Source organism: Paroedura picta, chromosome 7 (genome assembly GCF_049243985.1).
Source record: "Paroedura picta isolate Pp20150507F chromosome 7, Ppicta_v3.0, whole genome shotgun sequence".
NCBI classification, from domain to species: domain Eukaryota; kingdom Metazoa; phylum Chordata; class Lepidosauria; order Squamata; family Gekkonidae; genus Paroedura; species Paroedura picta.
This window is the reverse complement of record NC_135375.1, coordinates 92,910,134-92,923,743: the sequence shown is the minus strand read 5'-3', so window position 1 is coordinate 92,923,743 and position 13,610 is coordinate 92,910,134. Positions and strand designations below refer to the sequence as shown.

Below are 13,610 nucleotides of genomic sequence, written 5' to 3'. Positions count from 1 at the left end.
AAGGGACTGCCTGTTTCTTTATGCCTCCGCAGGGCATTTTGCTTTGTGGGTTTGAGTCTACTGGTGGTCCCTGGCCCAAGGGAGGTATGCCTGCCCTCAACCAGGGCCAGGGCTTTCTTGGTCCTAGCCCTGACCTGGTGGAATGAGCTCCCAGAAGAGCTGAGGGCCCTGACAGAGCTATCACAGTTCTGCAGGGCCTGCAAGACAGAGCTCTTCCACCAGGCATTTGGTTGAGGCCAGGCTGTGTAAGATTCCTCCTCAGGATGCCCTGGACACCTAAGGCAGTAGGGGCCCCATGAGATCAGCTAGCAATGCATGCTGGGGTAGGGCTATTTGATTCGTGCTGGACTGGTGAGTTGGGAGTAGAATGGGGTTATGCTGCCAGTGGACTTTATAAATTGCATTTTTTAAAATTGATATTATTGGGGTTTTATTGGAAACTGCCATGAGTCAGCTTGGTGGTGGTCAATAAATCAAAAACTAAATAAGTAGAGATGTAAGAGTATATTTTTTAACAGATGGATTGGCTTCTCCAGCAATCCAGTCAACAAATGTTAGTTGGACCCCATCTTCTGAATACAAGACATTCCTGCTAGGCAAAGTGTTGGCTGGATGAGAAAGGCAACCTAGGCAGCTACTTAGGGTGCTGAAATTTCAAGTAGTACAATGAAAACCTTTCTGACCTCCCATCCCCTGGATAGGTCATAAACATCCTTGTAAAGAGAAAGCAGTAAAAAAAAACCTGGCAACCACTAAAATGTAATTTGGAAAGCAAGTCTATTCAGAAAACAGCCTATTAGCTCCTCTTAGGCTCTTCGGCGGCTGAGACACAATGAGGGAACACAAAACTTTAACTCACCTAAGACAGCCAAAATCCTTGAGCCAGCACTGACCCATACACAGTGTGGTTTGGTTGAGATTAGTGTTTACAGTTTGCACATTTATTTAAAGTCTTCAGGTAATCTTACACGAAAGGGGGTGGGGGCTTTTTAAATCCAGCCCTTCTAAAGATAGACATGGACTAAGTTTTCTGTTTATCTGCATGTCTTCCAAGAATTTGGAACATCATCCTGAAGAGAATTCCATGGATGGAAAGGAGGGTGATTTTTACAGATTCAACTCCTCCAATGTGGTTCCCTTGTCCATCAGAGGAACAGCATTGGGCTGGGCATTGTGAGTGGCAATAGGAAGGGAAAGGTACGAGGGCAAATGGGAGACTTCTAGGACATTTTTCCTGGCCCTAACTGGCATTTTGCAGACCAACAGGGGGATTTATGGAATGGGGGACACTATCGTGTGATGTCACTTCTGGTGAAAAGCTTGAAGTGATGTTATGACATTGGGGTGGTCATTCTAGGTTTCATCAAAACTCTATGGTAACCATAAAATTTTAGGTGAATCCTAGAGAATCACCCCCAATGTCATGTCATCACATCCAGTTTTTTGCTGGAAGTGAGGTTGTGCACCAACATCCCCACCACCAAAATCCTCCTGGCTGGTTGCCCACTGCAGATTGCAGCTCTGGTGTAAGGTGATAGAAATGTAGTCTCGTTCCTAAAGTGGCAACGATGCATTGGGAATCCTCTGCTGTTTTATTTTAAGCTTCTGAAATTTGCATAAAATATTCTGTGTTTGCTTCTTGGAGTTCCTTTGTTGCTTTCTCCCACATCTACCTGAGGCAAAACAGAACACTTTTAAGAAAAGCAGTGGATGAGTGGTTGTCCAGTGTTTTACTGATGTGAAAAAGTACAGGTAAAGTAGCACATGAAAATAATCTCCATGCCATCATCCCTACCATCAAACCCAGAGTCCTTTTTTTGCAATGTGTTAGCACAAGGCTCCTTGAAGGAGCCTTGGCACGCACAAGGTTTGTGTTAATTTCAGAAATCCTCCTAGTTGGTTAAAAAAAAGTTGTGGAATGTAAAGCGGAGTGACCTTCTGCAATAAGACAAGGGAACTGAGGAACTCCATTCATTCCAAAATGGGTATACAGGAAATGTGAACAGACCACCCATTCCTGTTAATGGGGAGCCAATTCTGGTTCCAGGTTTGAAGGCCCTGGGCAGGGAGTGCCAAACCCCACTCACCACCATCAGCCCTCTTGTTCCTACTCACCCACGGCATGTCCCCACCTAAAGTGTGGCTTTCCTAAGCCCATGCATAAGTTCTCCTTCCTCCTGTACCCCACCAACCAAGGACCCTTGCCCTGATGGTGCTGAGCAGTAGGTGCAGCTGGGAGTGCTGCCCCAACATGGCTACCCACCTGAATCTAAATAGATAGTTGTGGGTGAACTTCCCAAGTGAGAGCTTAGGGATATTAGGGTTTACAGTTTGCATGTTTATTTAAAGAAGAAGGAAAATACAGCTCTGATTCAAGAGAATCCTTCACGTTGCCATCCCCCTCCCCCCACAATGCAGTGAGAAAAGTCAGACTACGTGGGGTTAATAATGCCTTCCAGCTCCAGAAAAAAAACAGCCTCTCATCTGTGTGAAAATCAGACAGTAAGTTCAGAAGAACCAACCACCAGATGAAGCTTCTTCTGTTGATGGCTCTGAGGGTTGGAATCCAAAGAACCGTGAAACTAATTCTGCTAACTCCAGTGGAATTTGGACTTGTTTTTCTCCTAAACATTGTCCACTCATGCTGGAAAGCACGGCTGGCTTTGGCTGAAACCAAGGGAAATTCCAACAGCAGTTTGTGATATGTTATATGGTGGGGGGGGGGGGATATGGTATATGTGCAGACACACAAAGAAGCATGTCAAATTGCCCCAGCAGAGACCCCCTGGTGTTACAGCTGAGCTCCAGACTGCATCAAACAGACCTCAGAGCACAAGCGCATAGGGTGGCCAACTGTAGATGGGGAAATTTCTGGAGATTTGTGGGCAGTGCTTGGACAATGTTTAGGGAAGATAGAATTTGGGGAGGAGCCCAGCCAAGATGTGCATCCATAGAATCCCTCCTCCAAAGTTGCCATTTCTTCCTGGAGAAATCTGGAGATCAGGTGTAATTCCCAAAGAACCTGGAGGTGGCAACCCTAAAACCCCACCCCAATCAGCTAAAAGAAGTCCTTAGCTAAAAAGTCTGAGTAAAATAACAAATATTATGGCCTGGCGCAAACAATTGTACCTTCAGCATGTACTGCATGATTTGAATGACAAACTTCAAATCTGTATTTGCGTTTTGAATAGGAAACCATCCTGAATGTTTGTCTGCATGTTTGAGTGTCTTGATTTGAGGCTGGCAGGCTTCAGTGATGAAGTCCCATTAAGCCAACTGCTACAGTACATTGCTCGTCGAGTTCTGTCAGATACAAAATATGACATATTCCTCATTGTCAAATATTGAATGTCACTGAATGCCAGCCATCAAATACAATGGGGAAGATACAGCAGTGGTGTTCAACCCATCTGCGGAGGAACTCTGAGGTCTTTAATTACACGGGGATCCATCAGGAGCCTAAGCACTAATAAAATCCATTTCTATATGAGCTTGCACGAGTCAGCACTTATTTCGTCAGGATAACATGGCTTCTTCCTGGAAGTTCAGCTCTTTAGAAGCTGATGATAGTTGTCAGTGTGGGAATGGCAGAGAGGCTTCCTCCAAGGTTACTGGATTGCTCACCAATTCTGATGTTTTTCTGCAATACAGGTACAGATGAATGCTTGGGGGTATTCTGTGGCACAGTTCCAGCTCCTAATGGGCGACAGTAGACCCCAAAGTCTTCTGCATTAGGTAGTGGTTCTAGATAGACCAATTGAGATGGAAAAACCTTTCTTCTTAGAAGAGGAAACTGTGCCATCCACTATGATACACAGTTGTTTATCGAGAACCACTGCATAGGAGATCTTAAATGCTGTCAGTTATCAATGATCAGATCTCCAGTGAGGGACTAAATTAGACTTCTGCTCTAGGCGTCAAGCATCTAGCAAATATTGTGAGAAAATGCACCATCAATATTTGCAGAATTATGAAGAACCAGTGTTCGGGTTCAAGGTATTTTAGGCAGATTGTAAGTGGTTGGGCCAAAGGGCATCATCTGGGCATGGAATTGGGGTCACTGTGGTGGACAGGTAGTTGTGAATTTCCTGCTGTCTGCAGGGGTTTGGAGTAGATGAGCCTGGAGGTCCTTTCCAACTCTGTGAATCTATTATATTAATGCCTGCCAGTCTGATATTTGGACCAATCCGTTGTGTCCCAACCTCTGGGGTATTCTTGCGCTAATCTTACAGAACAAGAGACATGAGTTCAATGGGATGATTGCAGCATGCACCTTAGACAGATATTATTCAAGTATATCATTTTGCGTTGCCGGCTTGTGTGAAAAACACCCTTACATAAACAAGCCCATCCACTCCGACCTTGAGCGGGTGGCGAAAAATCTTTGCATACAATGCATTTCCACAGCCTAAGCCCCCTCTTGCTTGCTGCGCTTTGGTATGGAATTATCCGCCCAAAAGCAAAGGGAAGCAGAAAGGCGCTGAACAGTAATGAAAGATGAAAGGAGGAGACTGAAAGCATCAGCAGGAGTCACATAAACATCATATGTCATGATTATTCCTTTCAGGCTCTGCAGATTGGGTGCTGCCTGACCGCTGTCTGAGCTCTGCCTTTCAGTTCTCTTTGTTTCCGTCCTTTGCAAAGTACGCTTTCTACAAACCATAAAGCATTTTCAAAGAGTGAACCTGCACTGTGTTTTGTCTGCAAGGGTTTAAGAGGGCTGGCTAAATAATCACCACTGTGCGCTGTCTCACATTTGATAAACGGGGTGGATTTCAAGTGGGAAGCCCCCTCCCCCTGCAATTCACATTCAATTCCGATTGCAGCATTTTGGGAAGCCAGAACAGGCCTCGGGAACTGGTACACAAATAGGGCGTTGACAAATCCAGTAACTTTGAGTGTGTCGTTTGTAAGAAAGCCTTGGGTTGCTTGGAAGCTGAGCGAGGAGGAATACTTGGTGTGAAGGTCAGCAGTGGCAGGCAGGAGTGGCCTACCACATTAAAGCAGCCCTGGAGCAAATGGGAGCTGAACAACTCTGAGCTCGGTTTGATCCTGGCTGCCAGTTGCCATTCAGAACCTTTCTGAGGAAGCTAAAGGGCCATTCTGCCCCTGGTGGCAGGCAGGCTTCATCAAGACCGTTTATGCACTGGAGGTTTCATGCTGGGCTGCAGGCTGGAGTTTTAGTCGTAGCAGGTTGTCCCACCTCTTCCTGCACCCACACAGGGGAGCATTTGTGCTCCTGGATGGGAGCTGGGGCAGTGAAGTTCTCAGTGCATAAACGGTTCATCAGACAACTTGCCCACCACTGCTGATATTTCCTTTCTACGTGAAGATGAGGAGAATAGCCAATGGATTTCTTGACTTCCATCTCCTTCTTTCCATCTTTTCTCCAAAGTCTAGGAGGCACCCCCTTTGTATCAGCAGGAAACAACTGTTTCCATCAAAAGAAGGGTTTGGCTTGCAATACCCCTCACCTGAGGCCTCCTCAGCAGCCATTTTGTTCTGGTGTTCTCACATAGGGTATTGTAATGTTCTCACTGCACAGCTTTCTGAATTGCTGATACTAAACACTAAAAGGACCTGGCATAAAACAGGGCCAGTTCAGCAGTGGAAAGGGCTGCAGGCAACTGTGAGCATGGGGAATACATCGGCTTGTGAGCATACAAGGAAAGGATGCATGAAGGTGGGAGGCATGCAGTTGGGTTGGAGGGAAGGAGGACATGATTGCCTGGTGGGCAAAGTGTACTGACAAATGCTTGCATGCCTCCCCCCTGAAAATCTGGAACTGGCGCTGCCCATGATGTAGATAGTTAAGCTGAATACCTGATTGAAACCGCAGCTACAACAGAAGCGATCATTTGCTGTATTTTATTGCTCAATGGAACATGCTCAACAGCAACAAGTGATGTCATTTGGTTGCCAGAGTTGGAATTGCATTTCACTATGCCTGTGATCAGTGACCATGGACATCATGGCACCTGCCAATGTATATCTTGGTACTCACCTGTGTCTTGCTCAAAGCATCTCTTCCTTAAAGCCACTTCACTGGAGTAAGAGGTCTTCCAAAAGAGCCTTTGGAAATAGCTGCCTTTATCATGAGGGGATGCTTGGTTTGTGAAGGCCAAATGTTTTGTTGAACTTTCCAATGGACCCAAGCTCCATGGCAGCCATTTTGGGATTTCTCCCCTCATTTTGTTATGGTGACCCCTATCTATTCTTAACATTCTCACATGTTCACAGTTTTAACAATATCTCCACAGTTTCAGCATCCCCAAACTCCTACCATAAAAAATATTGACAGTCAGTTGAAATTAGCATCAGTGTCTTTTTATTGCGCTATTGTACACCAAAACAAGATTAAACATTGATTGTTTGGAGAAGGCTCCACAGACTGTACCCTTATTTGCCCAAAGTGTCTATTGAAAAGAGTTACTTCAATCCAATCACATGGATTAAAGAAACTCATGGCTTGGATGGAGATATATGGGGCAAGCAACTAGTCTTTTTAAATTATTTCTTTTCACAACTGGGAAAGTGTCTGCCATTGATTACTATCATGGACAGTTTTATTTCTCCAATGTTTTTGTGAACTACAACTGAACTCAAAAGGATTGATTAGCTGTTTTAGCTAAGCAATATCAAATGGCATAATATGGCTCAATATTGTGACCCAATTTACTAATTTGCACACTTTACTGTTGCCTTATATCTGTATGTTTATGATTTAGTCTGAAGAAGAGTTTATGCACTTGAAGGTTCATGCCTTGAATAAATGTTTGTTGTGCTACTTCAGACAAACACAGCTACCCACATGGACAGGAGTAAACTGATTCCAACTTTTTGTCAGTGTAGAGAGAGGGAAATCTTCCTCACAGGACTTTTGTGATCATACCACTGAAAATGACTGGCATTCTGTCAAAGAGCAACAATATTCTTTACTCAGTGGGTAAAAGGAAGGATCATGTAAGGAAAATGCACCACACAGAGTTGGAATGTGATTGCCGCCTCTAGCATGTGCAGGACTGACTACTGGGGAATTTGCCTCTGATGTCCACTATAAGCGAGAGACATGCATTTGCTGAAAAGCACTTTTTCTTATGGTTTCCAGCCAGAAGGCCAGAGTGGTCGGAACAAGGATCATTGACCTTGCTCAATTAGCCTTGGCTAGCAGACCAATGATTATTATATAGGAGGAGAGAGAGGAACAATCAGAACTATCCAACCACCAAATTAACTATTGATAGAGGAAATAGGTTAACTGAATATACCACCCAAAGTGCATTGCACTCTGCCATTTTCAACAGGCTGGTGATCCCTGGCCCAAGACAGGTAGGTCTGGCCTCAACCAGGGCGATGGCCTTTTTGGTCCTGGCCCCTACCAGGTGGACGGAGCTCCTGGAAGAGCTGAGGGTCCTGTCGGAGCTGTCTCAGTTCTGCAGGGCCTGTAAAACGGAGCTCTTCCAGCTGACATTTGTTTGGGGCGAATGAATGAATTCCTGTAATAATATTTAGAACCAAGCTCCCCTCCACAACCACGCTCCCCATGGAAACCAATATCCAGAAATTAGATCTGGAAATAATAACATCAGTGAATAACATGTACCATCAGTCGACCTGTATTGCCTACTGTTTAGTAGGCTTTAACGTGATAGTAATGGGGAATGTTGTTTTATTGTTTTTATGAATTAAATGCTGTTTTATGGAAATGGCTATATATCACAAATAACTGAACAGGTGATATGGGGGTCACGTCAGCACTAAATGGGAACAGGAGAGTGCAGTACTTAATAGCTTGCATGTATATTTTAGCCACTATGTATCTTGGGTAATGCACCTGAGACACAAAGCAGTTAAGAACATGATGAGGACAGGTAGCATGTAAAAGGCCTCTGTAGAACAAAAAAATTGAACAAGAAAGAACCAGTGCATATGTGTTGGTGTGTGTGTGTGTATTATGTTCATGTGAAATTACATTTGATTCAGGGCCAAATACAAATGGAAATAACCAGAACATAGGGACAAAACTTCCCTTAGCCATTACTGTTTCAGAGTCTAAGGAGCCAGTGGCATTGCTTCTAATGCATCAATTCTAGAGTATAACCACACATCCTTGGAGAGTGCACTGTTGTGGATTGTCAAGTGGATTGACTTGTGGGCATAGAAAAATCCAGTTTTAAGTCACTGCTATATCCAACCATCTGTGGATGCAACCTTAGGCAGTGGTCTCACCACTAACAGCAAAGACTGAGTAGCAAGCCACAGCTAAAAGTTTAGTTCATAGAATCATAAAATAGAACCGGAGAATCATGGAGTTGGAAGGGGCCATACAGACCAACCCCCTGCACAATGCAAGATCAACCTAAAGCATCCATGATGAGTATCTGTCCAGCTGCTGCTTAAAGTCTTGTCCCCCAGGCCCTGGAGCATCCTTGTAGCATGTGGTAGGTGGGGGAGGCTGGCTGGCTGGCTGGCTGGCTGCAGGAGAGGTGAACTGTAGAAGCTGAGTAGGAGGCTTTCAAAGCAGCAAATATTTCAAGCCCAGAGCATGGCACAAGAGAGACTCCGCTGCAGGGAAGAGGCATGGTCCAGCCAGCCAATAGGAAGCCTCCCCATGTGGAAGGGGACCTGGGTCTAGGTTTCTCCTATACCAAGATGAAAGTTGATTGGTGGGGCAGGGCATGTTTGGGGTGGGGCATCACCCCTGTCAGCCCCCCTGTAGCTACAGGCCTGGTGCTGTGATGCCACCAACAACAGCACCCTCCATTGAAACAACACTGACTCCACAACTGTGAAAATGCAGAGGGAGGGCAAATGTGTGGAAGAAGCGTGCCCAGACTGATTCCAACGTTCGTAGATCAATGGCAAAGAAAATCAGGAGTAAGTTGAGCAAGCAGAAAACTGGTCCCAGCACCAAGCTGGGGGAAGGGCCCACAATGTTCTTCATGAATTTGGCTAGCTCTGTATTAAAATGCATTGCCAGCATTGTTTCTTGTGGCAGGAATTCCATCAGTTCTCTGTTGGGCAAAGAACTTCTGCACTGAATCTTCTGCATATCCATTTCATTGGGCACCTCTAAATTTTAGCATTATGAGATAGTGGAATGTTCTTTTCTCTTTCTCCGTATTATTCATTTTCAAAGCCCAAGACTCTTTAGATTTGCACTGTATGTTAAGCACTCCAATCCAAACCTTTTGGTATCCCTTTTCTATATATTTTCCAAATATGTGTTACTCTTTGTGAGATGGAGTGACTGTGAGGGCAACACAAACAGGCCTATTTTTCATGCAATTCTACTGGCACACAAATTGTGCAGGCATATATTTATACTGGGGAGTGAAACAAAGAAACCCTAGATCAAGTTTTAAACAATTAAAAATGTGTGCGCATTATTAGAATGCAAAACTAGACAGAACTTATTCTGACCCACCATATCACAGTATCCACATGTGAACCTGGAGCCAAATTTGGACCCACAAAGGGTAAATATTACCTGGTGTTCCCAGGTTTAAAACTAGATGTGGATTAGGGTTGCCAGATCTGCCCTGGTGACTGACGGTGACATGGGAGGTAAGGGTTGCCAGGTCCAGGTTGGGAAACTCAGAGATTTGGGGATGGAGCCTGGGGAGGACAGAAGACAGGGACCTTGGTGGAGTACAGCGCCATGGAGTTCACTTTCCAAAGCAGCCATTTTCTCGATGGGAACTGATCTATGCAGTCTGGAAGTCAGCAGTGACTTCAGGGGGTCTCTAGGTACCATCTGGAGGGTGGCATTCCTATGTTGAAAAGGGGTATGCAAGGGCTTGACACCTGTAAAAATATGCAGGAGAGGAGTTGGGATCTCAGCTTTCATCCTCCCCACCCCTCCACTCCACTCCTTCTCAAAAAGGCCAACTAGCAAAATGTAGAAGTGGATCGGAATGGGCATGTAGGGTAAAGTAGGGAGAGTTTCAGGTGGGCACCATGTTGGTCTGAAGCAGCAGAACAAAGTTGGAGACCAGTGGCAACTTTATGACCAACAAAGTTTGATTCTGGATAAAATGTTTCATGTGCACGAACAGTTCTTCAGATACAGTGAAACAGAATTTTCTCAACCATTATGGTTCTACCTTGAATCAAACTCTGTTGGTCTTCAAGGTGCCACTCAAAAACTTTGGTCTAATGATAGTGAGTGTTCAGGGGAGGAAGCGTTCAAGAAGCCCCATTTGCAAATTGTAGGGACTGGTAAATGTCCTGGCCTTTTTAAATAATCAAAACTCTTTATGTGTTTTTAAAAGAGCAACAGAAACATTAACATGGTTAAATAATGGTTTATTTTATTGCACACTGCCTAAGTAAACCAATGCACCGTGCCATCGAATCAGAGTCGGAGACACGTATCAACCATAAACACCAGTTTCGTGAAACAGCTTATAAACCTTGAGAGCATTTCTGGCTTCTAAAGCAAAAGCTTTCATAAATAATACTCGTTATTCAAAAGAGCAGTCATGCAAGGGCTTAAAGCATATGAAAGCTAAAGGGGCATACACGAAGGAACAAAACATCAGCATACAACACTAGTTGAGAAACTTTTTTCCAAATAGATTTTTAGCCATCCATCATCTGGCACCTCCCATGCTTTTCCAAATGCAAAACGTACAACACGAAAGAAAGGTTATATCATCGCTGCTGCAAGCTGCATGTATTTATATTAGCACATGTTAATGTTTTGGTGCTCATTCAACAGAAGATTAATGGTCCTTCTAAGCCAGCGCATCAAGCACAGATAACTTCTGAAAGGTATACACAGGCCTGGCATGTTCCTTATGGGCTATTCAGGGTTCTTGAAAATGCCATCCATCTAAACCTATCTGTGGCCTCCCAACCTCATTGCCTGCCGGGGGGGTGTCTATGGCATCAGGGTACATGGTGGGATCCAGAGGCATAGGAGTGTCAGCCTCAAAAGGGATGAAGCTGTCGGGGAGTCCTTGAGTTGCTAGTGGGTTTACAGTTGCTTGGGGTATGCCTGCAGGTCCTTTACTCTGCCCAGCAGGGTTCATCAAGTTGCTATTGGACAGAGCGCCTCCTGGGTGGTTGCCGTTTATGGAGATGACGCTGTTCCCGGGGTTAGCGGCCTGTTTAGCTCCTCCTTGAACGTCAGGCTGTTCTGTTATTCCAAGCTGATCGTCTTCTACAGTGTAGTCACCAGGCCCACCTAGTCTGTTCTGCGGTGGACTTCCAAATCCAGCACCCATAGAAAAGAGATCCGGGCTCATGGCACGATAGGCTGGTGCCCCAAGCCCACCGCCCTGGAAAAATATTTCAACATCTTTAATTATCACAAGTATTTCAAATTCTTTGTTTTAACATTACTTGTCAGGGAACAATGAGTATTTTATCCAAGATGGAAGCCTGTTCCCCCCCCCCCTGCTTGTATCAGCCTTTGCAATATGGGCAGAAAGTTAGAGCTCCCAGGAGAGTTCTATACGAGCAATTAAATATGTGTCCGCCATTGAAAATGCTGTGTGCTTAATTCCCTCCTCCCCCCCCCCCCGTCCCCATATCATTTAGGGTTGGCATCCAACATCTAGTAACCAACCTAAGGAGGTGGTGAGCTCTCCTTCACAGACACTCTTCAAGCAGTGGCTGGACAGATACTTATACTGGATGCCTGAGGCTGATCCTGCACTGAAGTAACATCATGCCTGGAAGTGACATCATACCTCTCTAGGAATCATCAAAAATTGTGCCATAGATTTCCCATTGATTCCCAGAAGGACATGAGTGTCACTTCTGGGTTTTCATTGGAAGTGACATAACACCATCACGCTAAGGGTGATTTTCATTTAATTTTTCTTCCACCAGCAGCTGGCATGGAGGCAGGCAATGGAACTTGCCCTCAGCAGGAAAAGAGAAAGCTTGTGCTGCTGTTACCATATGATGCCCTTTCCTCCCTGTGCTGTGTATCATTTTCTGGCAGAGGACAGCAAACACACAACAATGTGACATCAGGACAGGAATACATTGTCCTAGACTTTATCGAGTAAAAGGGAGAATAAGAAATGTGGTTGTCATTTTGATGTCTGGCACATATTTGATATAACCTACAGTTCCCTGGCAGATTAGCACAGAGAGAATGTGTATTTCATTCACGGGATGAATAACTGATTCATGAATGCAATGAATAGAATGCAATGAACGGATTCAAAACCTGCAAAAAGGGGCCACATCTAGGTAGGGATGGCCAAATTAGTTCCATTCCCCTCTAAATTCATATACTTATTGCGTTGTTCTACTGCATAAATGGCAAAAATCAATAGCAGCAATCGAGGAAACCCTCTGCAAAAAAAACAAACTAGTAAAGTTGAGCACTTTTAGATCTCCTAATTCTCAACAGGAGAATGAAGCTTGTGATTAATAGTGCCCTGTGAAGTAGAGTTATGCCCTTCTAAGACTTTCCGTCGGGTTAGAAGAGCAGCACTTAGGACACTGCTTAGGATAACACTGATAATCTCTCCTGTAGACATCAATACAGTTTAGAAGGGGTTATTGGTGTCTGGATTGGCCGGTCTTACTTCTTCTATTCTGGTCCTAGAACTCCTTGGCATGCCATTCATGTTTCTTTTAGCTTTTAAATCAATTCCTGAGTTTTCTTTGATAGGATGCCCATCTTAGCAGCCTCTCTCTGCTTTCTTCATTTTGAATTTCAGTCTTTATAGCTCAATCAGTAGAAATGAGGTAACTAAAACATGGATCTCATTGATTCCACAATACAAAAAACCTCATTGGTATGGGAGAGTATAATGGAAAAGCCAGTGTGCCAAATGCAGGCATGTGAGGAGTCCAAATGGGAGGGGGACAAACTACATTTCTTCTAAGCCTTATTTCTCTTCCTCAGTTAGGGATGCTACATAGGATGCCCTATCCTTTCAATAGCAGGGGGGCTTCCACGCTGCCCATCATGCAATTATTCATAGACAATGACTTGTCTCCGTCATTATAGGAGCTATCCACCTGGGCCATGCACTTGACCTCCTGTGCTAAAAAAGACATATCCAAAAGCCAGACCTGTGCAACCAGTCCCAGTATGATTACCGAGGACAGCTTTGATGAGCTGATCAGGAGCATGAGAGGTAAAAAGAATGACTCTGCAATATTGTGGTTACAGTGCTGTAATGCCATCTATTTGGTTGCTGCTGATGCTGAATGCTGGAAACTCAATTGCTTCAGAGCACTGCAGGCAAGATCATAACCGGGACCCACAGTGATTGGCATGCCAGATCAGAACTAAGTCAACTTCACTGGATTCCTATGTCATTCTAAGCCCAGGTCAGTCTGTTCAGGGTCTCAGACAACGTCTTCCTTAAAGATGACTTCTGCTCAGAGATGTGTGGCTGGTGCCCTCATGGTAATCATGGTAATGGAGGTGAAAGCGACCGGCCACCAAAAAGCACCAAAAAGCTTTCTTTCAGCATCACAGCAAGGAAGCCCTCTTGGTTCTTTCACTATTTGCATTCTCTTAAGACACTTTCAGGCGAAAGGTATGTCTGCTCTGCAGGTACAGTTTTTAAAGACTGCCAGTGCTTGCTCTTCCATTCTGATCTGCTGCTTCTAGTCTTTGCATTTATATCTTG

The 13,610-nt window shown here is 44.6% G+C and overlaps 2 protein-coding genes across 5 annotated transcripts in view; one reads left to right on the top strand and one right to left on the bottom strand.

The window, feature by feature from the left end:
• LOC143841291 (uncharacterized) overlaps positions 1-13,610 on the top strand; it is a 188,566-nt gene that overhangs the window by 79,157 nt on the left and 95,799 nt on the right. The gene's annotated exons all lie outside the window — the stretch shown is intronic.
• The window catches only part of AMBN (ameloblastin), a 29,994-nt gene continuing 26,690 nt past the window's right edge, over positions 10,307-13,610 (bottom strand). For all 4 annotated transcript variants that reach the window (XM_077345407.1, XM_077345408.1, XM_077345409.1 and 1 more), the window contains one exon: positions 10,307-11,285. In XM_077345407.1, the coding sequence (XP_077201522.1) occupies positions 10,812-11,285 (474 nt within the window). In that variant the 3' untranslated portion in view covers positions 10,307-10,811. The remainder of the gene's footprint in view (positions 11,286-13,610) is intronic.